Source organism: Ranitomeya imitator, chromosome 1 (assembly GCF_032444005.1).
Source record: "Ranitomeya imitator isolate aRanImi1 chromosome 1, aRanImi1.pri, whole genome shotgun sequence".
Taxonomy (NCBI): Eukaryota; Metazoa; Chordata; class Amphibia; order Anura; family Dendrobatidae; genus Ranitomeya; species Ranitomeya imitator.
The window spans coordinates 523,551,671-523,578,621 of record NC_091282.1 but is presented as its reverse complement, the minus strand read 5'-3'; the positions used below and the strand labels follow the sequence as shown (position 1 = coordinate 523,578,621).

Below are 26,951 nucleotides of genomic sequence, written 5' to 3'. Positions count from 1 at the left end.
TCAGGAAAACTATTCTACATTAGTTCATTTGCTATTATTATTATTACACCTTCTACAAATTGGGATCTGATTTTGTAGATGGGAATACCCCTGAAACAGATGTGTTGGGGACAATATAATTTAGCACTTACCGATATATAAGTATTAGGCTATGTGCACACGTTAAGTGGTGTAAACATTTCTGCAGAATTTCTGCATTTCTTGGCAGGAAAACACTGTGTAAAATTGGTGCTTTTTTTATTGCATTTTTACAAGCATTTTTGATTCAGACTTTTCCCACTCACGAGCTGTATATTTAAATCTGCAAGTAAAAAATAAGCAATGTGTGCATTAGACTAAGATTATCATTCACTTTGCTGGCATCAGGAAACCCTTCAAGTTTTGTGATAAATCTGCAACGTGTGCACAGGCCCTTACTGGTTCTCCTCCCTACTCACTGACTGCACAGCTATCCTGTTCTGAATATGGCAATTGATAAAAAAAAAAAAACTTATGACCAGATCTGCCCCTCAATTAATCCAATTACATACCAGCTTTCCCATGTATACTGTTTTTCAGTTGGAGTGGACTGGTGAACAGGTCTAGTCAAATGCTCCCCCTTCTCCAAGCAGCTATTTTGGGAACAGGAGAGTTGTGCAGTCTGGCAGATAGGCAGCACTAACAAGTTCACAAGGAGAAGCTGTAATGCATATTGTCGTAGCTGTTTTCGTTCTGACCCAACATGTCAGTGTTTCCACAAACCGTGTGTCCATGGGCAAAACACGCTGACATGTCTGTTTTTTTTTTTTAACAGCAGCATGGGCTGCAAAACGTCTTGCACACTGATTAAACAGAGATGACATCCGTATGTCATCAGTGTGACATGTACCGGCGCCTGGCAATCAGCGGTACTGTTTGCGCTTTTCCCCAGAGCCGGGTGCTGAGGACAGCTCACATCACTGTCCCCCGCCCTGCCTGCCATTAGCGCTAGCAAAGGGCAATATTGAGAGTTGTATTCAACTGTTAACAGCGAGAGTAGGCGGCGGCTGATGGGAGTATTCATCAGGTGCCGTCTCTGATATAAATAAATAATTAAAAAAATGGCGTGGAGTTCCCCCTATATTTTTGATAACCAGCCAGGCAAAACTGACAGCTGCATCTCTCAGCTGTGTGATTTAGCAAGGCTAGTTATCAAGAATAGAGGGGTCCCCATGCCATATGTTTGAATTATTTAACCCCTTAGTGACGGAGCTAAATTTTTGAAATCTGATTAGTGTCACTTTGTGGTAATAACTCTGGAACGCTTCAACAAATCCCAGTGATTTTGAGATTCTTTTTTCATGACACATTATACTTTACGATAATGGTATATTTAAGTCGATATGTTTTGTGTTTATTTATAAAAAACAAAAATATCAGCTATTTGTGAAAAATGTTAAAAAATTAGCAATTTTCAAACTTTGCGTGATTATCCCTTTAATCCAGATAGTTATACCACACAAAAACATTAATAAATAACATTTCCCACACGTCTGCTTTACATCAGCACCATTTGTAAAATGTTATTTTATTTTGTTAGCATTTTAGGAGGTTTAAAAATGGAGCAGTAATTTTTCAGTTTTGCATGGAAATTTAGAAAAATTATTTTTTTAAGGGCCTATCCATGTTTGAAGTGCCTTTAGGGGTCTCATATATTGGGAAACCCCCCAAAATTCTGCCATTTTAAAAACAGCACCCACTGACATACTGAAATCTGCAGTCAGGTAGTTTATAAACCCTTCAGGCGACTTTCAGGAATTAATGCAAAGTGGCGTAACAGAAATGAAAATGTGTATTTTTACCACCAAAATGTTGCTAACTTCTGAACAGGTTACAACAGTCGTCAGACTCTAAGGTCGCCGCTGGTCACTGATTCTGCACTTGCAGCAGCTCATTCCCCAGTAGTTCTCAGCCTAGACGGTCGCATCTTTGCACCTTCCAGGTTGAAACCTGTTTATCCCCAGACATGAATTACAGCATGAGACAGAAAGATGGACAGGTGAGGCATATGGTTGTTTATTTTACAAGAGACCATGGCTTCAGTGGAATGGATCTTTGGTGAGTATAGCTGTGTATTTGTTATTTTTAAATGAAAAATAAAATGTGTGTTTTGTTTTTATTTCAAATAAAGGACTTTATTCTGACTGTGTGTTTATTTATAATATAACTATAGGATTAGTAATGGACATGCGTCTTTTATAGATTCTTCTCCATTACTAATCCATGGTCTTGATGTCAGTGGACAATACAAAGGTGGCAATAACTCAACAAACATGAACCCCACTTGCCACCACCACAGGGCAAGTGAGAAGAGTCGGGCAAAGCACTATTATTGGCGCATCTTATAAATATGCCTTTTCTGGGTGGCTGCAGGCTGCTATTTTTAGGCTGGGAGGGGGCAATATCCATGGCCCCTTACCTGCCTGAGAATACCAGCCCCCAGCTGCCTGCTTTAGCTTGGTTGATTGTCAAAAATGGGGGGGCCTCACGCCGTTTTTAAAAAATAATTATTATTTATTTAAATAATTTCAAAATATAGCGTGGGGATTCCTATTCTTGATAACCAGCCTTGCTAAAGCTGAGAGCTGATGGTTGCAGCCCTCAGCTGTCAGTTTTGCTTGGCTGGTCATCAAAAATACAGGGAACCCCCACATCATTTTTTTTTTTTTTTATGTATAGTGCAAGCGGCGGCTGATGAATATTCCCATCAGCCGCCGCCTACTCTCGCTGTTAACAGTTGAATACAACTCTCTACATTGTCCCCTGCTAGCGCTGATCGCAGCGCAAGCAGGGGACAGTAATGAGAGCTGTTTTCAGCACCCGGCGCCGGGGAACAGCACGAACAGTACCGCTGATTTCCATGTTCCGGTACGTGTGATACTGATGTGGCATACGGTTGCCACAAGTATTAAACACACATACACATGGACACCGATATCTCCGGATATCTCTGTTTTCCAGTAGCGGAAATATAATGACATGTAAGAGAGCCCTTACAGGAAGCCTTGAATGTATGATGCAGGTATAAAATGTATGTACCCAACACCTCTGCTGATGAGCTGTTCCCAGTTTTGGCAGCAGCCGGAACTGCTCAGTTACGGAGCTCCACAACACAGCTCCGTTGACTGTATAGTGGCCAATGCCAGGTACTGCACTTCTGCCCCAACACAAATCAATAGGGGGTGGACTTGCAATACCCAGCTGCTGCCACTATTTCATCAACAGGGCTGTCTTATGCTGCTCTGTAACTGAGCAGTTCCATCCTATACCGGGGACAGCTGATCAGTGGAGGTGCCAGATGTCGCACAGCCACCGATCAGATATTGATGACCTATCCTAAGGAGTGCCATTAATGTTAAAGTTCAGACAACCCCTTTAAATGCATTATACTTGCAGTAAGAAAGCCAACCTTCTTCTATTTCTTCATTCTCCTAGGTTATGGAGTTACTTGTGCATTTGAATAAAAGGATAAAGAGTCGGTCAAAAATACAGTTGCCTGTGGAGACCCTTTTAGTCCAGTACCAAGACCCAGCTGCTGTCTCTTTTGTCACGGTGGGTATATACAGAGTGTTTGTTGTGAGAATTAAAGGGGTTCTATGGTTATAACTATCAAATTATATCAACCCATTTTGTATTTGGGGGGGTTAGTAAGTTTGTATTTGGGGGGGTTAGTAAGGTAAAGAACAATTTTTTTTTCGACTGTTAATTGGAAAGCCAAATAATTATATTTATTACCATTCTACGTAAACCACAAATCTACAAGCCAACAGATTTGGACACCTACAATGTAGATTACGTCTACAGGAGCTGGAGTTGGTCCCCACTTTGCTGCCATAACAGCTTCCACTTTTCTTTTCCGCGAAGAACAAAATTTTGAAGCATTTGTGAGGTCAGACACTGATGTTGGACAAGTGGGCCTGACTCATTGCTGTTTTAGTTCAGCCCAAAGAGCCACTGATTGGCCACGGGCATGTATGAGGCTGTCAAGTTCCGGTCAGGAGCCCCTCGGCCAATCCGTGCATCGCGGTCTATGTAAATCTAGCCTAACATTCTGCACTTTGTGGCTGAGTTGCTGCATTTCTTAAATGATTCTACTTTTTAATAACACCACTCCTAGTTGATCATGGACTAATTAGGAGGGAATTAAATTCTTGAAGTGACTTGTTAGAATGGTGACATCCTATTACAAGACAACAGTCGAATTCAGCATTCTCATATCGTAAAGTACAGATGACGTCACACAGGAGTTAAGCTTGCACATTACTGGATTATCAGTAATGAAAACCATTTTGGATGGAACATTACATAGTTCTCATTGGGCAACGCTTTTAATGAAATGTGGAAAGAGCAGTGACAACTTTTTTTAAATTAATATTTAGCAGGGTTATCACTTCTAAGTATAATTGTGCAAATCAAATGTTGCAATGTGCCTCCTGAAAAGCCTATTATATTGTAGATTTACAGGCTAACAAAAGATTTGTTTGCGTGTATTTCTTTTTAGAACTTTACAATAATCTACATAAAAATGGGATACCCCCGCCTGCCGATGGAGAAGCAGTGTGAACTAGCACCAAGTCTCCTAACTGCTATGGAGGGCAAGCCTCAACCCCAGCAAGACAGGTATGCTAGGTTTTAGCTCTGCTTGTCTACTTCTGTAATCTTGTGTAACGTTACAGAATTAGAAGTTCTGCACTAAATTCTTATTATCAGAACATTGGAGAGCTTTTCCAATCTTAAGACAGCCATTAACAGCAACCTGCAATAGAAACATTCATTTGACTCCTCAGTATAATATTAGAGGATGAAGGTGAATTGACACCATTACAGTAAATACTAATAGTTTGTTGATGGCTATAATGTATTAATGTATTATCAAATCTTATTTTTTATATCATGAAAAGTTTTCAGATTTAAAGATGTTTAAATGAGTTAATACTGATGGCCTATTCTTAGTATATGTAATCAGTATCAGATTGATGGGGTTCAACTTCGGCAAATTGGTTGTTCATGGTGCCACCGTCAGCCAGATGTTCTCAGTTACGGAGCGGAACAACACATCTCCATCAACTTTGTAGTGGTTGCTCTTGGGTACCGCAGATCTGTCATTATCTAAATGATTAGGCCTGGATCGGCAATACCCCGAGTACTGCAGACCAAACTTTATTCAGATCAATAGGCATGGATCTGGAGTACACAGTTGATCAAGCAGTGTAGTTCCGCCACACAACTGAGCATATCCGGCCACCGTCATAGCCAGGAACAGCTGATCAGCAAGGTAGCCAGGTGTTGCACCTCCACCAATCTGATATAGATGACCTATCTAAAGAATAGGCCATCAATATAAAGTACTGGGCTAGCCCATTAGCATTTACGAGGTTGTCCAGTAGTGAACACACCCTGTTAGCCAGCATACTGTTAACATTTTTACATGAGGTTTAGATTATTAAGCTCTTGTTGACAATACATTACATAATAGATTTTTTAGCTTATTTTTTATCTTTATTTCTTTGAAACCTTTTACAGTTTAATACATCTCCTGATACCAGCCCTCTATCATATGAAGTATTCAAGTGAATCCTCCAAGTCCACAACAATATTTAACCTTGCAGAAAAACCAAAGACTGTTCAGCTGCTTTTGGACTTTATGTTGGATGTTCTCCTGATGCCTTACGGGTAAAATATTTCTCCAGTTGTTGTGTTTGGCATATAAAGATCATCTTTTACCCATTGGACTTCCTGCACTCTAAGCATAGCTAATGCCATACTAAATTCTTGATTTTCCTAGATTTGTGTTGAATGAACCTCAGAATCGCCAGAATGCACCCTCTGGTCAAGGCTCCTCATCAGGGGGTACAGGTGGCGTGGGAATCCCTCAGCCTCCTCCTGGCTTAAGCTTCTATGCTGCAAAGCGAGTGGTTGGAGACAATCCATGGACAGCAGAGCAACTAGAGCAGGTACTTAAAGTATCCAATATTGTTAAGAATGTGTCATGTGCACAGACTGAACTATTATGGCACAATTTGGGTCTAATACTGGTACTTGATCTTACATTTCTGTACTGTGATCTGCATATTTTCATCAGTGTAACCTGAGCTTTACATAGTTGCAACTTGTGCAAAAACTTACAAAATGTCTTATTTCACAAAACTGTAACTTTCTTTATCGCCTCTCATTGGGGGACACAGGAACCATGGGTGTATGCTGCTGCCACTAGGAGGCTGACACTATGCAAATAAAAAAGTTAGCTCCTCCTCTGCAGTGTACACCCCACCGACTGGCATTATACTCTTCAGTTTAGCTTAGTGTCAGTAGGAGGTGGACACGGGTCTTTCATTAGACCCTTATCTACCTCAATGTGCGTCGTTCCTTTTCAGGTTTTCCGGAGGGATACAGGGTGAACAGTCACACCTGTACTCCCACAATACGTACTATGAGTACGGTGTGTACTGCCACCCCGTATCCTCATAGATCCCTCACCAGGACCAAGACCCTAGCACACAAGCGTGCTTAGAAGTTCGGTCCTGGCTCCGTCCCCCACCCACTCGCCCACCAGAGCCTGTCGGTTGAGGAGACGAGGACGTCCATCAGTTCCCTGGACGTCTCAACCCTTTTCAAGGTTAGTACCAGCGTGGGATGTTTTAGGTGAGTATTTCTCCCTTCCCATCCCAGATCTTTGATAGGGGGGGGGTTCTTGTTAGGGGCTCCCTGTCGACTCTCTTACCCGGTCATCGCCTGTATCCTTCAGCGGCGTGGCCGGTATTTTATCGGTATCATTTCTTCCCCCCTTTTTCGGCAAGGGCCGTCTGCTCTCCAGTGCGGGGCCCCTTTTTAGGCCGCCGCGCTCTTATCCTCTTTCTTCCACGATAGCTCTATGGCTGCCGTACGCTCCTTTCCGCGGCGCACTACCGGCGCTGCGGTTTTTACTCTGGGCACATCTTCAGCGCGGCAGCCCTGCAGGCTGTCGCGCCGCTTCTCGCTGCGGCGCGTTGCTCTGGCGCCGCAGGAGGTGGTTATCTGCGGCGCCCTTCAGCGACGCCAGCCTCCCTTTGCGGGCATCGTTCCAGCGCTCTATACCGGCGCCGCGGCTCTTTTTCCCGGCCGCCGGTTCCTAATTTAGGCCCCGGCTTCGGCCGGGGCCTACTTCCGGTGTTCTCGGATCACCCACTTCCGCTTCTGCGGGCGGGCTTTTTCCCGCCCGACATGCTATGTCCTGCCCACCGGCGCCTCTGCGTCTGGCTCCGCCCCCTTCCTCGTGGGACACTTGTCTGGTGTGCGCACCGCTTCACACACAGCAGCAGCAGCAGCCCTCGCAGCGCGCCACGCTCCTTCGCCCGCACCTTCTCTGGGCTCAGCATTGCTGAATACAGCAACTCAGGGGAGTTCTCTACCGAGGACAAGTGGGACATCTTCCAGGACTGGGTCTGTGAGTAGCTGCACTGCAGACTGACACCCCCCTCTGCCCCACTGTCCCCTAACCCACTGGCATCTTCAGGGTTCTTTCAAAATGTCTACCTCTAAAGGGGGCCGCTCTCGCCCCCCTACTTCTTCATCTACTGCCTTAGTCACGTACTTTGCCTGTTCGTCCTGTAACAGCAAACTTCCCTCAGGTCAGTCCTCCCCGCTGTGTCAGTCCTGCAGCAACCCGATTGTTCCCACCGCCCAGGATCCCCCGGCTGTTCCGCCCGAGAGTGATCCCCCCCATCCCAGGCTGGGCCGCCTCTCTGTCACAATCGGTGGCCGATTTAACACGGGTGTCTCAAACCCTGGTGTCCGAGCTGGATCGGTTACCCCTGCAGACCCCTGCCATCGCCAGCGGGTCGCAGGAACCGCCGCCCGATCCCTCCTTGATAAGCCACAAATGGTCCAGACAGGAACGTCGGTCTGAGTCCTCTTCTCGCTCCATCTCGCCACACAGCCCTCCCCTGCGGTCGGCGCCCCCTCGACCCTCCTCCCCTGAGTCAGGCGAGGCATTCTCTGATGCGCCCTCGGAGGATATTTCGGAGCTGGATTCTAACCAAATCGCCACCATGAGGGAGATGGTCCAGAATCTCATTGGGGCAGTAAACCAATCCTGTGGCATAAAAGATCCCTCTACGGAACCCGCAGATCAGGCGGTTTCATTTAGACGGGCCAAACCACCTTCCAAGTTTTTTGCTCCTCATCCTGAATTTGAGGAAATCATGTCCAGAGAGAGAGAGAGAACCCCACTAGGCGTTTTCAGAGGGGAAAACGCTTGGGTGTGTTATATCCCTTTTCTCCAGAACTTACCGCCAATTGGACGGTCTCTCCCTCGGTGGACCCCCCTGTTTCCAGGCTGTCCACCAACACGGTGCTTCCTCTGTCCGGCGGAGCATCTCTGAAGGACTCTAACGATAGGGCTATAGAATCCTTTGCGAAGTCAGCTTTTGAAGCGGCTGCAGCAGCTATATGCCCAGCTTTTGCTTCCACTTGGGTTTCTAAATCCATCTCCAAATGGGCCAAAGAGCTCCGTCGAGGTATCCTGGACGGGGCGCCTCCCGTGCAACTAGTGGAGCTTGCCAACCAGATTTCCCACGCCGGTGAATACCTGGTCTCTGCCTCCCTGGATGTCGCGTCTTGTGCGGCTCAGGCTTCCAGCAATGCCGTTGCCATCCGCCGCACTGTTTGGCTCAAGGCCTGGCAGGCGGACTTATCTTCTAAAAAGTCCCTCACTAGTCTGCCCTTCCAGGGCTCTCGTCTCTTTGGCTCCCAGCTGGACCAAATCATTAAGGACGCCACCGGGGGTACAAGTTCTCTTCTCCCCCAGGCTAAGCCTTGTCGCCCTCCTCCTGGATAGCAATTTTGCTCTTTTTGGCCTTTTCGTCGCTTTGCTGCGTCAAACTCCTTTTCCCAGCAGCAACAGAGGCCGCAGGCACGTCAAGAGAAGAAGGCGGTGTCCTTCAGGCCCACTCCGTCCTGGCGTCCTCGCTACTCCCAGGGTAGATCCTCCAGGCCCAGGACTGGAAGATCCACCTCGGGGGCACTCTGTTCTTGACCCGGTAAGCCTCCAAAATTGCCATTCTGATCCATCAAGCAAAAGTCGCTTTAGAAGCCGGTTGGCGTCTGCGCGTGCCATCAGGAATGACGAAAAAAGAATCCGTCTTCCGGAAAGAGGACGTTCTATCCAGATAGATCCTCACTGCCCTGACGAGGTCTAGCTTGTTCAACGATCGCTCCAGAGGATGAGTCGGAGCTGGACAAAAGGAAGGTAGAACGATGTCCTCGTTGAGGTGGAAGGCGGAAACCACCTTAGGAAGAAAAGAAGGCAGGGGCCGGAAGACCACCTTGTCCTGGTGAATGACCAAAAACGGAGGACGGCAAGACAGGGCCGCCAACTCGGAAACGCGGCGAATAGACATGATGGCCACAAGAAAGGTCACCTTCCAAGATAGAACTGATAGAGGAATCTCCCTAAGAGGCTCAAAGGGAGAAACCCTCAGAACGTCCAGTACCAGGTTTAAGTCCCATGCGTCTACAGGAGCCCTGTACGGCGGGACAGAGTGGGCTACTCCTTGAAGGAAGGTCTTAACCTGTGGCCGAGAAGCTAAAGACTTCTGAAAGAGGATGGAAAGCGCAGAGACCTTGCCCTTCAGGGAGCTAAGAGCTAGGCCCGAATCCAGTCCTGCCTGAAGGAAGGCCAAAAGAGAAGGCAGGGAAAAAGACATGGATGGAACGCGGTTGGACTCGCACCAACGAAAGTAAGCCTTCCAGGTACGGTAGTAGAGCCTGGAAGACGAAGGCTTCCGAGCCTGAATCATGGTGTGAGTTACCCGGTCCGAAAGGCCGGACGCTCTTAGAACCGCGGTCTCAACAGCCACGCCGTTAAACTGAGCGACCGAGAATTCGGGTGGCAGATCGGACCCTGAGACAGCAGATCGGGCCTGTCTGGAAGGCACCAGGGAGTGTCCGCGAGAAGGTTGATGAGCTCCGCGAACCAAGCTCTCCTGGGCCAATCCGGGGCGATCAGGATGACCGGCACCCCTTCCGCTTTGATCTTCTTCAATAGTTTGGGAAGTAAAGGAAGGGGTGGGAACAGGTAGGGCAGCCCGAACTGTGACCAAGGAATGGCCAGAGCGTCGACGCCCACTGCGAGACGATCGCGAGACCTGGAGACGAACTGCGGAACCTTCCTGTTCATTCGGGACTCCGTGAGTTCCACGTCCGGAGTCCCCCATCGAAGACAAATCTGATGGAAGACCTCCGGATGCAAGGACCATTCCCCTGCCGCGAGACCTTCGCGGCTGAGGAAGTCGGCGGCCCAGTTGTCCACGCCGGGGATATGCACCGCGGATATCACCGGAACCGTTGCCTCTGCCCAAAGGAGAATCTTGGATACCTCGGCAAGGGCCAAGGAGCTCCGGGTCCCCCCCTGATGGTTGACATATGCCACCGCCGTGGCATTGTCCGTCTGGATCCGGACTGGCAGGCCCCTGAGAATCCTTTCCCAGTGGCGGAGGGACAGAAAGATGGCCCGAATTTCGAGGACATTGATTGGCAGAGCTGACTCCTGCGACGACTAATGGCCCTGAACCGTCAGGTGACGGAAAACCGCACCCCAGCCGAGCAGGCTGGCGTCCGTTGTCACCACCTGCCAGTGAACTGGAAGGAAGGACCTGCCCTGGGAGATGAGAGGTGACGTCGGCCACCAGTTGAGAGACAGCTTGACCCGAGAAGAGAGTCTGATCGGCCGATCCAGGGAGAAGACAGACCTGTCCCACTGAGACACAATGGCTTGCTGAAGGGGTCGTGAATGGAATTGGGCGAAGGGAATCGCTTCCAAGGTGGCTACCATCCTCCCCAGAACCTTCATGGCCGATCGGAGGGAGGCCGAGGACCCTGGAGCAAGCGTATGTCCCGACAGAGTGGATCTCTTGTCCTTGGGAAGGAAGACTCTGGTCTGACGAGTGTCGAATAGCATGCCCAGAAAGATGATGCGCTGAGAAGGAATAAGGCAGGACTTCTTCCGGTTGACCAGCCACCCGAAACGGGCTAAGGTGTCGAGAACAATGGACAGGCTTTCGTGAGCCTGAGAAAAGGACGGTGCCTTGATGAGGATGTCATCGAGATATGGAAAAAGGACCAGGCCTCTGACTCTCAAGATGGCCATCAGCGCTGCCATGATCTTCGTGAACACCCTTGGAGCGGTTGCGAGACCGAACGGCAGGGCGACGAATTGAAAGTGTTCCCGTTGCACTGCGGAGCGCAGGAAACGGTGATGTCCGGGAAATATCGGGACATGGAGGTAGGCGTCCTGGATATCTATTGAGCATAGAAATTCCTGGGCCTCCATGGAAGCAATTACTGAACGAAGGGATTCCATCCTGAAGTGTCTCAGGCGAACTCTCCTGTTCAGCAATTTGAGGTCCAAGATGGGACGAACCTTGCCGTCTTTTTTCGGTACCACAAAAAGGTTCGAGTAGAAACCCGTGAACCGGTCTTTCTCTGGGACGGGAACGATTACCCCGGATTTGAGCAGAGAAGCGATGGCTGCGAAGAAGCCCGGAACTAGAGCGGGATCTCTTGGAGGACGGGATTGGAAGAAACGATCCCTGGGTCGGGAGGCGAACTCTATCTTGTATCCCGAGGATACAACTTCCCTGACCCATGCGTCCTCTACTGCGGAAATCCAGACATCCCTGAAAAGGAGAAGACGGCCGCCCAACCTGGGAGTTGGGCTGGAGTCTTGCCGAGAGTCATGCCTCCTGGGATCAAGGCTCACTCTACCCGGGCAGTCAGCGCCTCCTGGGCGGTGCACCACAGGGCTTCTGCCCTACAGCTTTGCAAAGCTGCAACTTGGTCTTCCATCCACACGTTCGCCAAATTTTACAAGGTCCATACCTACGCATCGGCGGACGCCAGCCTAGGCAGAAGGATCTTGCAGGCGGCAGTGGTGAGTCCTCTGACCTGATGGAAGTCTGGTTTTCCCGCCCGTGGGACTGCTTTGGGACGTCCCATGGTTCTTGTGTCCCCCAATGAGAGGCGATAAAGAAAACAGGATTTTTGGTTGCTTACCGTAAAATCTGTTTCTTGGAGCCTCCATTGGGGGACACAGCTCCCTCCCAATTTTCCTGTTTTATGTTTATAACTGTTTTCACGTTTACTGTTCTCAAGTTTGTGTTTATGGTTTTTAACCTTGTTCATTATCTCCTACTGCTTTCTCACTAACTGAAGAGTATAATGCCAGTCGGTGGGGGTGTACACTGCAGAGGAGGAGCTAACTTTTTTATTTGCATAGTGTCAGCCTCCTAGTGGCAGCAGCATACACCCATGGTTCCTGTGTCCTCCAATGGAGGCTCCAAGAAACAGATTTTACGGTAAGCAACCAAAAATCCTGTTTTTTTTGCATTGGTCTCGCCAAATGTTTAATCCCTTCACGACATGTGCCGTACCAGTACTGTGCATGTTGTGTCTCCCCCTTTGATGTGGGCTCCGACACTGAGTTTTGAACAGCTGACATGTGCCCAGAATAGCCGCGGGTGGAATCGCGATCCACTCGCAGCTGTTAACCTATTAAATGCTGCTGTCAAACTGACAGCGACATTTAACGCGCGCTTCCGGCAATCGCACTGGAAATCTCGCCCATCGGTGACTCCGTCACGTCATCGCGAGTCACCGGTGGGTCAGCATGACAACCAGAGGTCTCCTGCAGATTTCTATGGTTGTCACTAACGGATTGGCAGGACAATGCAAGGAAAGAGAAGGGTGGTCACATCTGGATTTCCCGTTGTTGCATGGATGATCTAATAATGGTAGTTGATGTGTGTTGCTTTAATCCTCCTTCCGGTGATGTAAGCTACCATTCTGTTCCTACAGTGTAAGCTTGGGATAGTGAAGTTTGTAGAGGCAGAACAGGTGCCAGAGCTGGAAGCTGTTATCCATCTGGTCATCGCCTCCAGTGACACTAGGCATGGCGTGGCCACTGCTGCAGATCTGGAGTTGAAGAGTAAGCAGAGGTGAGATGCACTTGAACCTGGATATTTGTTATGCACTTCCCTTATATTCTGAATGCATCTTAACCAAAGGCGAACCTTTTGTGTATATATTAACATTATTTTTGTATTAGTTTATTAATTTAATCTTCTTTACCTTGAAGCTTAATTGATTGGAACGATCCGGCCATTATCAGCAAAATGTACAAAGTTTATCTGGGAGACATACCTCTTAAAACAAAGGAGGTACGTAATCATTTAGAGTATAACTCATCAAGCGCTGAAAATAGTTTCTTCTCAATCACACTATTTTACTACCTGGTCTTTGAAATGCCCTTGTTTCACCCCAGCCCAACCACCCTATTTTTTTTTTTTTGCACTTTAGTTTATTAGTTTTTTGCACCTTCTTTATCATCCCGTCCTTCTAAAAGCCAGAACTTTTATTTATTTTTCCTTCCACATAGCCATGAAGTCTTGTTTTTTGTGTGCGAGGTGGTAATTATGAATGACACCATTCATTCATCTGACCATACAACTGGATAATAAATGGCACTACTCTATACAAGGGGATCAACCTGACCAACTTCAAAGAGAAGTGGTATGCAAAAAGGATCATCTAAAATAATGTTTATTGTACATAAAACCAAAGACATTGCTTTCGTGCACAATAAACATAAACCAAATGGCTGTTAATCACATAAACCCATAATAGTTTTAATTCTGCCCTATTAAACAATCACACCCCGATGCAGCTAATAAGCCCCGAGGCACCTAATTTTGCCACGGAAAACTGGGTAAGCTTATTGACTCGAGTATAAGCCGGGTATGCATTTTCCCCTCATCCCTGTCCTGTTATGCGTGGCTTGCCCCATCCCTGTCCTATGTGTGGCTCCCCCCGTCGCTGTCCTGCTATGTGTGGCTCCCCCGTCACTGTCCTGGTATGTGTGGCTCCCCCATCCTGTCCTGGTATGTGGCTCCCTCGTCCTGTCGTGGTATGTGGTTCCCCCATCCTCTTGTGGTATATGTGGCTCCCCTGTCCTGTCTCAGTATGTGTGGTTCCTGCCTGTCCTGGTATGTGGGGCTCCCCCTGTTGTATGCATGGCTCCCCCGGTCCCACATGGCTCACCCCCGTACCATCTTTGTATGCATGGCTCACTCCCCCTTCCCCGTCCTACTCGCCCTCCTTGTGCCGTTGCTGCATCTCCGTTGTCCCACTGTGGCACCTCTTCCTGTGCTGAGCGGTCACGTGGTACTGCTCATTAAGGTAATATGCGTTTCATTCCTATGGGAGTGGAGACGCGTGCATATTCATTACCTTAATGAGCGGTACCACGTGACTGCTCAGCACAGGAAGAGTCGCCGGGACGGAGATGCAGCGAAAAAAATGCTTATACACGAGTATATACGGTAGTAAAAAAAAAAAAAGTGCATGCAGTAGATTAATGCAATGTATAGATGGACAATATATGTCACATAAGGTGAGTGTGTATAAAAATCACCTAACCATGATAGACATAATGTACAGGATGCAAATAAGTAATATATATCACATGAGCTGAACTTATGGTAAAGCTCACTGAACCCCAGTAGGCATAATCACCAAACCAATAATATCCTAATAGTGAATATGAAAAAATGAATATAATATGAAAATATGAAAACAACATAAACTAAACTATGGGTCAAATAAATGCACAACACAAGCAATAGATGGTTTACAGAAATTATGTATGGAAATGTTGATTAGTTAAATACAGGAGGAAAAAAACAAAAAAGCTAATTAAAAACATGAGTCTGTTCATGTATGAAACAATATCTGATAGAGTAACCTGCATTGTAAAGAATGGATCGATAGGGGAAGAAAACTGATACGATCTACCACTAGAAAGGTGGCGTTATCAGGCCCAAGGATGCAGTCAGACAGGCTTTCCGAATTGCCATACATCTGGACGCTAAATGTGGGGAGGGGGGCATTTGGATTTGCGCAAATTTGCTGGATTTCTTTTGTGGGGCAAGGAACCATAGGACTTTTCCAGAGCCCGCGATTACAGCAGTACCAGATTTATATATATATTTTTTTCTGTTTTGTGCTGTCACACACTAAAAGATTCTTTTATTTATTTTTTGCAAAAAAACAAGTTTTTCATCACCATATCTTGAGAGCTATAATTCTACCGATAGTCAAGTGAGGGCTTGTTTTTGCGTGACGATTTGACTTTTTTTTGTGAAGGGGTTAACTAGTGTGACCAGTTTATAGATTGGGTCCTTTTGAACCTTTTTATTTTTCCATAAAGATACATATTTCTGGGTTTATTTATTTTATTTTGTGATATTTTTTTTTTGTTTTGTTTTAATTCAAAGTTGTATTAGCTTTATCAACAAGCAAACAAAGATGCAGGAATACATGAATCGATCAAGATGATAACTCTAGAGAAAAATAGACAAGGGAGGACAATATCTCCCAAAATGCTAAAGTAGTGATTAATGATTTAACAACCTAAAAAAGTCAAATGTTAATCATTATTCCAACAAGGCAACCCAGTGATCGCCTTGAAATTGAAAAGAAGGTTGAAGGGGACTTTAACTATAAAGCAATATCATAAAGGGAGAGAGAAACAGTGAGTGAAAAGTAAAAGGGCGTAGAAAGCGAACACACAGACAAAAACAAGGTGGAGACCATCATGTTTTGACCTTGTTAAGGCGCAAATGGCAAGAGTGGAATTATTTTATCTTGACTTGCCTAAAGGTACCTTCACACTGAGCAACTTTAGAACGATAGCGATCCGTGACGTTGCAGCGTCCTGGATAGCGATCTTGTTGTGTTTGACACGCAGCAGCGATCAGGGTCCTGCTGTGACATCGCTGGTCGGAGCTAGAAAGCCAGAACTTTATTTCGTAGCTGGATCACCCGCTGACATCGCTGAATCGCCACGCTTAGTAACCCGATATTTACCCTGGTTACCATTGTAAATGTAAAAAAAAAAACACTACATACTTGCATTCCGGTGTCTGTCGCGTCCCCCGGCATCAGCTTCCCTGCACTGTCAGCGCCGGCCATAAAGCAGAGCACAGCGGTGACGTCACCACTCTGCTTTACGGCCGGCGCTTACACAGTGCAGGGAAGCTGATGCCGGGGGACGCGACAGACACCGGAATGTAAGTATGTAGTGTTTTTTTTTTTTTTTTTACATTTACAATGGTAACCAGGGTAAACATCGGATTACTAAGCGCAGCCCTGCGCTTAGTTACCCAATGTTTTACCCTGGTTACCCGGGGACCTCGGCATCGTTGGTCGCTGGAGAGCTGTCTGTGTGACAGCTCTCCAGCGACCACACAACGACTAAACAGCGACGCTGCAGCGATCGGCATCGTTGTCTATATCGCTGCAGCGTCGCTTAATGTGACGGTACCTTAACGATGGATCTGTAGCTTTTTTTTTTTTTAATTAGCTTTGTTTTTTTCCTCCTGTATTTGACTAATCAACATTTCCATGCATCATTTCTGTAAACCATTCTACTAAGGATGGAGCGACTGGAGCTTTCCAATGATATGGGATGACAAATTTTGTGATTTTTTTATTTTTTTTATTTTTTTTTTACATTCTTTTTAAATTAGTCCCTCCCTAACTTTTATTTTACTAATCCGAGAAAAGAAAGATGGAGATAACGCCCAAAAAGATAATAAAAATAGAATTCTTTATTAAGTGCAAAAGTATAATTAATATAGATAATACATGTCACATTTTGTACAAAAAAGGGCTCCTTTCTGTGTGACAATACACGTACCATCTACACGGGTATTTATGTAGTCATAGCCTGATGTATATCTCTAAACACCTGATGCTGGAGAACACACAGGACCAAACCAGTATAAAATAATGCCTATCAATATACAATGATTTAATAAAACCTACAAGAAACAAAATGAGCAAAAAACTCTGCTGTAACTAAATAAGTAAAAAGCAAAAATGATTTTAAATAACTCAGGTTTCTTAGTAATACTGTTTTTGATCAAAAATGGCATAAAAGCCATCCCACCGTTGACTGATCGGGACAGTCCTATTCTGTCTAATATTAACCCCTTCCCGACCTTTGACGCCACGTAGGCGTCATGAAAGTCGGTGCCAATCCGACCCATGACGCCTATGTGGCGTCATGGAAAGATCGCGTCCCTGCAGATCGGGTGAAAGGGTTAACTCCCATTTCACCTGATCTGCAGGGACAGGGGGAGTGGTAGTTTAGCCCAGGGGGGGTGGCTTCACCCCCTCGTGGCTACGATCGCTCTGATTGGCTGTTGAAAGTGAAACTGCCAATCAGAGCGATTTGTAATATTTCACCTATTATAACGGGTGAAATATTACAATCCAGCCATGGCCGATGCTGCAATATCATCGGCCATGGCTGGTAATACTAATGTGCCCCCACCCCACCGATCGCCCCCCCCCCAGCCCCCCGATCTGGCCGGTACACTGCTCCGGCTCCCCTCTGTTCTGTGCTCCGCTCCCCCCCCCGTGCTCTTGTCCGCTTCCCCCGTGCTTCAATCACGCCCCCCGTGCTCCGATCACCCCCCCTGCACTCCGATCCACCCCCCTCCGTGCTCTGTTCCACCCCCCCGTGCTCCGTTCCACCCCTCCCGCGCTCCGATTCACCCCCCCATGCTCCGATTCCCCCCCCCCCCCCGTGCTCCCCCCCACCCTATCATACTTACCGATCCTGCCGGGGTCCGTCCGTCTTCTCCCCGGGCGCCGCCATCTTCCAAAATGGCGGGCGCATGCGCAGTGTGCCCGCCGAATCTGCCGGCTGGCAGATTCGTTCCAAAGTGCATTTTGATCACTGAGATAGATTATACCTCAGTGATCAAAATAAAAAAAATAATAAATGACCCCCCCCCCCCCCTTTGTCACCCCCATAGGTAGGGACAATAAAAAAAATAAAGAATTTTTTTTTTTTCCCACTAATGTTAGAATAGGGGTAGGGTTAGGGTTAGGGCTAGGGGTAGGGTTAGGGTTAGGGTTAGGGCTAGGGTTAGGGTTAGGGTTAGGGCTAGGGTTAGGGCTAGGGTTAGGGCTAGGGTTAGGGTTAGGGCTAGGGTTAGGGTTAGGGCTAGGGGTAGGGGTAGGGTTAGGGTTTCGGTATGTGCACACGTATTCTGGTCCTCTGCGGATTTTTCCGCTGCGGATTTGATAAATCCGCAGTGCTAAACCGCTGCGGATTTATGGCGGATTTACCGCGTTTTTTCTGCGCATTTCACTGCGGTTTTACAACTGCGATTTTCTATTTGAGCAGTTGTAAAACCGCTGCGGAATCCGCACAAAGAAGTGACATGCTGCGGAATGTAAACCGCTGCGTTTCCGTGCAGTTTTTCTGCAGCATGTGTACAGCGATTTTTGTTTCCCATAGGTTTACATTGAACTGTAAACTCATGGGAAACTGCTGCGGATCCGCAGCGTTTTCCGCAGCGTGTGCACATACCTTTAGAATTAGGCCATGTGCACACGGTGCGGATTTGGCTGCGGATCCGCAGTGGATTGGCCGCTGCGGATTCGCAGCAGTGTTCCATCAGGTTTACAGTATCAAGTAAACCTATGGAAAACCAAATCTGCTGTGCCCATGGTGCGGAAAATACCGCGCGGAAACGCTGCGTTGTATTTTCTGCAGCATGTCAATTCTTTGTGCGGATTCCGCAGCATTTTACACCTGTTCCTCAATAGGAATCCGCAGGTGAAATCCGCACAAAAAACACTGGAAATCCGCAGAAAATCCGCAGGTAAAACGCAGTGCCTTTTACCTGCGGATTTTTAAAAAATGATGCTGAAAAATCTCACACGAATCCGCAACGTGGGCACATAACCTTAGGGTTAGGGTTGGAATTAGGGTTGTGGTTAGGGGTGTGTTGTGGTTAGGGTTGTGATTAGGGTTATGGCTACAGTTAGGATTAGGGTTAGGGGTGTGTTGGGGTTAGGGTTAGGGCTGTGATTAGGGTTATGGCTATAGTTGGGATTAGGGTTAGGGGTGTGTTGGGGTTAGGGTTAGGGCTGTGATTAGGGTTATGGCTACAGTTGGAATTAGGGTTGTGGTTAGGGTTAAAATTAGGGTTGTGGTTAGGGGTGTGTTGGGGTTAGGGTTGTGATTAGGGTTATGGCTACAGTTAGGATTAGGGTTAGGGGTGTGTTGGGGTTAGTGTTGGAGGTAGAATTGAGGGGTTACCACTGTTTAGGCACATCAGGGGTCTCCAAACGCAACATGGCGCCACCATTGATTCCAGCCAATCTCGTATTCAAAAAGTCAAATGGTGCTCCCTCAATTCCGAGCCCTGACGTGTGCCCAAACAATGGTTTACCCCCACATATGGGGTACCAGCATACTCAGGATAAACTGCGCAACAATTGGGGTCCAATTTCTCCTGTTACCCTTGTGAAAATAAAAAAATGCTTGCTAAAACATCATTTTTGAGGAAAGAAAAATGATTTATTATTTTCACGGCTCTACGTAGTAAACGTCTGTGAAGCACTTGGGGGTTCAAAGTGCTCACCACATATCTAGATAAGTTCCTTGGGGGGTCTAGTTTCTAAAATGGGGTCACTTGTGGGGGGTTTCTACTGTTTAGGCACACCAGGGGCTCTGCAAACGCAACATGACGCCCGCAGACCATTCCATCAAAGTCTGCATTTCAAAACTCACTACTTCCCTTCTGAACCCCGACGTGTGCCCAAACAGTGGTTTACCTCCACACATGGGGTATCAGCGTACTCAGGAGAAACTGAACAACAACGTTTGGGGTCCAATTTCTCCTGTAACCCTTGGGAAAATAAAAAATTCTGGGCTAAATAATTATTTTTGAGGAAAGAAAACGTATTTATTATTTTCACGGCTCTGCATTATATACTTCTATAAAGCACTTGGGGGTTCAAAGTGCTCACCACACATCTAGATAAGTTCCTTTCGGGGTCTAGTTTCCAAAATGGGGTCACTTGTGGGGGGTTTCTACTGTTTAGCCACATCAGGGGCTCTGCAAACGCAACGTGACGCCCGCAGAGCATTCCATCAAAGTCTGCATTTCAAAACGTCACTACTTCAATTCCGAGCCCCGGCATGTGCCCAAACAGTAGTTTACCCCCACATATGGGGTATCACCGTACTCAGGAGAAACTGGACAACAAATATTGGGGTCAAATTTCTCCTGTTACCCTTGGGAAAATTAAAAAATTCTGGGCTAAATAATTATTTTTGAGGAAAGAAAACGTATTTATTATTTTCACGGCTCTGCATTATAAACTTCTGTGAAGCACTTGGGGGTTCAAAGTGCTCACCACACATCTAGATAAGTTCCTTTCGGGGTCTAGTTTCCAAAATGGGGTCACTTGTGGGGGGTTTCTACTGTTTAGCCACATCAGGGGCTCTGCAAACGCAACGTGACGCCCGCAGAGCATTCCATCAAAGTCTGCATTTCAAAACGTCACTACTTCAATTCCGAGCCCCGGCATGTGCCCAAACAGTGGTTTACCCCCACATATGGGGTATCAGCGTACTCAGGAGAAACTGGACAACAAATTTTGGGGTCAAATTTCTCCTGATACCCTTGGGAAAATAAAAAATTGCAGGCTAAAAGATCATTTTTGAGAAAATATTTTTTTATTTTTTATTTTCATGGCTCTGCGTTATAAACTTCTGTGAAGCACTTGGGGGTTCAAAGTCCTCACCACACATCTAGATTAGTTCCTTTGGTGGACTAGTTTCCAAAATGGGGTCATTTCTGGGGGATCTCCAATGTTTAGGCACACAGGGGCTCTCCAAACGTGACATGGTGTCCGCTAATGATTGGAGCTAATTTTCCATTTAAAAAGCCAAATGGCGTGCCTTCCCTTCCGAGCCCTGCCGTGCGCCCAAACAGTGGTTTACCCCCACATATGGTATCAGCGTACTCAGGACAAACTGGACAACAACATTTGGGGTCCAATTTCTCCTATTACCCTTGGCAAAATAGGAAATTCCAGGCTAAAAAATCATTTTTGAGGAAAGAAAAATTATTTTTTATTTTCATGGCTCTGCGTTATAAACTTCTGTGAAGCACCTGGGGGTTTAAAGTGCTCAATATGCATCTAGATAAGTTCCTTGGGGGGTCTAGTTTCCAAAATGGGGTCACTTGTGGGGGAGCTCCAATGTTTAGGCACACAGGGGCTCTCCAAACGCGACATGGTGTCCGCTAACAATTGGAGCTAATTTTCCATTCAAAAAGTCAAAAGGCGCGCCTTCCCTTCCGAGCCCTGCCGTGTGCCCAAACAGTGGTTTACCCCCACATATGAGGTATCGGCGTACTCGGGAGAAATTGCCCAACAAATTTTATGATCCATTTTATCCTATTGCCCATGTGATAATGAAAAAATTGAGGCGAAAAGAATTTTTTTGTGAAAAAAAAGTACTTTTTATTCAGTCGCCATGACAGCACAACGAGAGAAGGGATCCGCCCTTCAGGGACAGGAAACCTACAGACATAAAAAGGGCGGTACCTCTCTCCCACGTCAGTTTGGTTTCCTGTCACTGACAGCGGAACCTCTTCAGACAGGCCCTGGGAAGAGGGTCGAAGCTAAGAAGATATCCCCACTCCTGGCAGACCGGTGCAGGTAGCGGGGGTCCCCTACCTCGGCCTGTTCAGGAGGCAGGAAGCACCACACGGCAGGGGGACTGCTCGGTGTAGGTGGCAGCAGGAGGAAGCAGCCTCTGACATATAGGCTAGCTTCTGAGGCGTCCGCAGCGCAAGGTACCTGTGGAGTTTGTGCTTGGCTGCTAGTGTCCCGGGAGTCAGTCTGTGCCAGGCGGGGTGGCGGCATTGGTCCGGGGAGGTGTCTGCTGGCGTCCTGGTCCACGTGTCGGCTTGGCGCCGCCGCCGCGTCCGGAAGGGGCGTGTCCGGATGACGCGGCTGGGCATGCGCAGTAGCGTCATCTCCGGCTAATGGCGGCGCCCAGCTGCGGGGTCAGTCGGGGCTTCGGGGAGGGGTAGCGCAGCGCAGTTGCGGACGGTCGATTACCACCTGGGATTCCCTGCTAGCCCCCTTCCGGGGGCGGTACCTTGGGGGCATTATTTAATGCTGCAAGCTGGGATGGTCAGTGTTCCTTGCCCATTCCATAATGGAGTCGCCAGAAGGGACTATCGACAGCCAGCAGCAGGAGCCGCAGCAGCAACACCAGCAATCAGATAAGCCTCGAAGAAGCTCCCAGCGTCGGTCTAGTGGCAGTAGCCGCGCTGGTGGAGCTAAGGAGGCTCGGATTTCTATACCAAAGTCCTCAAGCCGTAAGGATTTGCCGGCTACGAAGGACCCCCCATCTACGGTACCACTCATTACTGGACGGGGTAAGTGATCTTCGTGAAAGTCCACTTAGTGATGATTGTATTCCCCTTGTTTTTTTTCCTCTATCAGGTGTGCCGAATGTGCAGAGCCGCTTCCGGATGGGCATTTGAAAAAGTTGTGTAAAATATGTATCCAACGCCTGCTGGAGGAGGAGGCGCCTGATCTGACCTCTACAATAAGAGAGATGGTTAGACAGGAAATTAAAGGTTCCGTGAGATCCAAGTCTCGGGGAACGGAAGTCAAAAGATCATCCCCTTTATCTGATGTAAATTCGGACTCGGGTGAACTGAGCTCAGGGTCTCTTCCGTCTACTTCCTCCTCTGAGGATCTGGAGTCTAGTCGAGCCTGTTTGTCCCTAGATAGGGTTAACCATCTAGTTAAAGCAGTTAACAGCACAATGGGGATAGAAGATACCCAGTCAGAATGTTCCATTCAGGATGTTATGTTCAAAGGTATTGAGCGGAAATCCCGAAGAGCCTTTCCAGTGATTGACAAAATCAAGTCGCTAATCTCAAAGGAATGGAAGAAAACAGAAAGGAAGGGATCGCTTCCACCAGCCTTTAAAAGAAGGTATCCCTTTGAGGAGGCGGCTTCATCCTCATGGGATAAAGTTCCGAAGCTGGATGCGGCAGTCGCCAAGACATGCAAGAAAACATCTCTCCCCTTTGACGACTTGGGGAACACATCTTCCTTAAAGGAGCTTGGGAGACTTCGGCGGGGTCCTTGAGGCCAGCTATAGCAGCCACCTGTACCGCTCGGTCCTTTATGGTATGGTTGGGTCACCTCGAAGATCAGCTCAGGGATAAAGTCCCTAGGACGGAAATATTGTCCTCTATGCCTATAATCCAGGATGCCGCAGCTTTCCTTTCGGATGCATCAGCAGACTCGGTCAGGTTGGCCGCCAGGTCCTCGGCGTTATCCAATGCAGCCCGGAGAGCGCTATGGATAAAATGCTGGCCAGGGGACTTACAAGCCAGAACAAAATTATGTAGCATTCCCTGTGAAGGAGCTCACTTATTCGGACCGGTCCTAGACGAGCTATTGGAAAAAGCAGGGGATAATAAAAAACGCTTTCCCTTCCTAGGAAGACCCTTCTACAGACGGGACTATAATAGAGGATGGTCTAACCGCAGAAGACCATATAGAGACTCTAAAAGAGAATCTACAAGATACGACAGCAGCAGAAGGAGGGGTAGAGGATTTATGTTTAATCCTTCACGAGATGTTAAGAAACCGCAATGACTAGCGGACCAGGTGGGGGGTAGGCTTTCGGCCTTCTACCTAGCCTGGGTGCGGATTACAAACAATCCATGGATTCTAAGCATTGTGGCGGAAGGCCTAACCTTTGACTTCCACCATACTCCTCGGGACAAATTTATGTTGACACCTGTTCGTTCCTCCTCTACAGAGCAGTTGGCGCTGGAGTCTGAGGTCCGGGAACTCCAACGGAAGAAAGTTCTAATCAAAGTCCCTACAGGCGAGGAAGGTAGGGGGTTTTATTCCCCTCTGTTCCTGGTCAAAAAACCTGATGGTTCATATCGCACCATTATCAATTTGAAAGGCCTGAACAATTTTTTGTTGATACCCTCCTTCAAAATGGAGTCGGTCAAGACAGCAATAAAATTATTCTTTAACCATTGTTTTATGGTTGTCTTAGATCTCAAAGACGCCTATTACCATGTACCAATACATATAGATCATCAGAGGTTTCTTAGGGTGGCGGTTTCACTAGCTGGCTGATAGAACATTTTCAATATCAGGCACTTCCCTTCGGAGTCGCAATTGCACCCCGGGTGTTCACAAAAATCATGGTGGAGGTTATGGCGCACTTGCATGAACAGGATATATTGATAGTCCCTTACCTGGATGATTTGCTAATTGTGGGTCATTCTGAGTCGCATTGCAAAGACCAACTACAAAAGGTCATGAATGCGTTACACAAACTGGGCTGGATAGTCAATATCAAAAAATCGCGCCTTCAGCCCCTAAAAGTACAAGAGTTCCTGGGATATGTTATAGACTCTAGTCAGCAGGAATGTCGCCTGCCGGACGCAAAAGTTGCTAAGGTTAAGCAGTTGGTCACCAGGGCAATAAATAATCCCTTAGTATCGGTCAGAAGTGCGATGTCGATCTTGGGTTCTCTTACGTCCTGTATCCCGGCGGTTCTCTGGGCACAGTTCCACACAAGGACTCTACAGTGGGACGTGCTACACAATTCCCGTCGTCTAAGAGCTCACCTCGACAGTAAATTCACACTTTCTACGGAGACTACACATTCTCTTGGTTGGTGGACTCACACTTCGAATCTACGCAGGGGGGTCCCTTGGATAAATCATATATCTAGAGTATTAACTACGGACGCTAGCCCCAAGGGGTGGGGGGCTCACTTAGGGGAGGATTGGGTTCAGGCACTATGGTCTCAGTCTGAACAGGACTCTTCCTCCAACTTGAAAGAGCTGTTGGCGGTAAAACATGCCTTAAATAAATTCCTTGTACCCCTACAGGGTCGACACGTCAGGCTATTGTCAGACAATCGGGTAACTGTGGCCTACATTAATCGTCAAGGTGGCACGCGATCCAGTTCATTGAAGGAGGTCGCAAATCATATCTTTCAGGTGGCCGAAGTACATCTTCTCTCCCTGACGGCGCTTCATATAAAAGGAAGTATCAATACCAAAGCCGACTATCTAAGCCGCAACATGCTCAGACAGGGAGAGTGGTCGTTAAATCCAGCCATTTTCAACCAGATCATTCAGTTATGGGGTTGTCCGGAGATAGACCTTTTTGCCAGCAGGGGGAACAAAAAATTACACCAATTCTGCTCCCTAAATCCAAAAGACAACCCATACGCTGTGGACGCTCTGCTGATATCTTGGCGCTTCAGGCTCGCATATGCTTTTCCCCCTCTAAATCTGATTCCTTTAGTTCTGAGGAAGATTCGGGAGGACAGGGCCCAGGTAATCTTGATAGCCCCATTTTGGCCCAAGAGGGCTTGGTTTCCTTGGCTGAGGAAGATGTCTGTCTGCCAACCATGGATTCTTCCAGAGCTACCAGATCTGCTCTCCCAGGGGCCAATCCTCCATCCTCAAGTGGCCAACTTACACCTAGCGGCATGGAACTTGAGAGGTCCTTACTGAGGGGAAAAGGATTCTCTCAGAGTCTGATAAATACACTCCTTAAAAGTAGGAAACCTTCTACAACGAGCATTTATGTTAGAGTGTGGAGAAAATTTTTATCATATTCAGGGGCTCAAATTGACCAAAAACCATGTATAAACCAGATTCTCGAATTTTTACAAAAAGGCCTAGAAATGGGCTTGGCCACAAGTACTCTTAGAGTTCAGGTGTCAGCGCTAGGAGCATTATATAATCTTAATTTAGCCAGTAATCACTGGATTTCTAGATTTTTTTTAAAGCAGTCACTAGGTATAGACCAATTGTTAAACAAAGGTTAGTCCCATGGGACCTAAATTTGGTACTCTCAGCCCTAACGCAAGCCCCATTCGAGCCCATTGATACCATCCCTGTAAAGATCCTTTCAATCAAAACAGCCCTGTTGGTTGCTCTCACATCTGCTAGAAGGGTTAGTGATCTGCAGGCACTCTCCAGACATCCACCATACATGCAGGTTAGGGAGGATAGGGTAATATTGAAACCCGATCCCCTATATCTTCCTAAAGTTGCGTCAAAATTTCACAGGATACAGGAGGTAGTCCTACCCTCTTTTTGCTCCAACCCTGCTAACTATAAAGAACGTAAATTTCATTGCTTAGATGTGAGAAGATGCCTCCTTAGATATATTGAAGTTTCAGATGCCTGGAAAAAAGATAACTCTTTATTTGTAGCCTATCAAGGGGTGAGGAAGGGTCTTAGAGTATCTAAAAACACTCTAGCCAGATGGATTAGGGAGGCGATCTCTCTCGCTTATACCGCAGGTGGCAACGAAGTTCCAGATGGTATAAAGGCACACTCCACGCGGGCCGTAGCATCTTCCTGGGCGGAGAGGTCAGAGGTATCGATCGAAGACATATGTAAGGCGGCCACATGGTCTTCTCCTTCTACCTTTCTTAGACACTACAGATTTGATCTGGGTAGTTCCTCGGACCTCACATTTGGGAGAAGAGTGCTAGAAGCTATTATCCCCCCCTAAATCTTTCGTCTCTGAAAGTCTCTCGTTGTGCTGTCATGGCGACTGAATAAATACGTACGCTACTCACCTGGTAGCAGTGTTTTTTCAGGAGCCATGACAGCACCCTTAGATTCCCTACCCTATATTTTTGGATGTTTCAATACCCTGTTGGTTTTGCGTCAAATTCCATGTTCACTGGCATAATAAAATGTATTTATATACATGCTGCATCTGTGTTACTAACCAAGGTGGTCCTCTCATGCTCTGGAAACAACTGACGTGGGAGAGAGGTACCGCCCTTTTTATGTCTGTAGGTTTCCTGTCCCTGAAGGGCGGATCCCCTCTCTCGTTGTGCTGTCATGGCTCCTGAAAAACACTGCTACCAGGTGAGTAGCGTACGTATTTCATTTTTACAGATCAATTTGTGAAGCACCTGAGGGTTTAAAGTGCTCACTAGGCATCTAAATAAGTTCCTTGGGGGGTCTAGTTTCCAAAATGGGGTCACTTGTGGG

The 26,951-nt window shown here is 47.1% G+C and overlaps 1 protein-coding gene across 2 annotated transcripts in view; it reads left to right on the top strand.

Annotated features, from left to right (window-relative positions):
- Positions 1-26,951, top strand: part of ECPAS (Ecm29 proteasome adaptor and scaffold) — a 290,433-nt gene that overhangs the window by 13,241 nt on the left and 250,241 nt on the right. For both annotated transcript variants that reach the window (XM_069766926.1, XM_069766915.1), the window contains exons 3-8: positions 3,454-3,570; positions 4,520-4,638; positions 5,542-5,691; positions 5,804-5,972; positions 12,850-12,989; positions 13,130-13,211. In XM_069766926.1, coding sequence (XP_069623027.1) covers positions 3,454-3,570; positions 4,520-4,638; positions 5,542-5,691; positions 5,804-5,972; positions 12,850-12,989; positions 13,130-13,211 — 777 coding nt within the window. The remainder of the gene's footprint in view (positions 1-3,453; positions 3,571-4,519; positions 4,639-5,541; positions 5,692-5,803; positions 5,973-12,849; positions 12,990-13,129; positions 13,212-26,951) is intronic.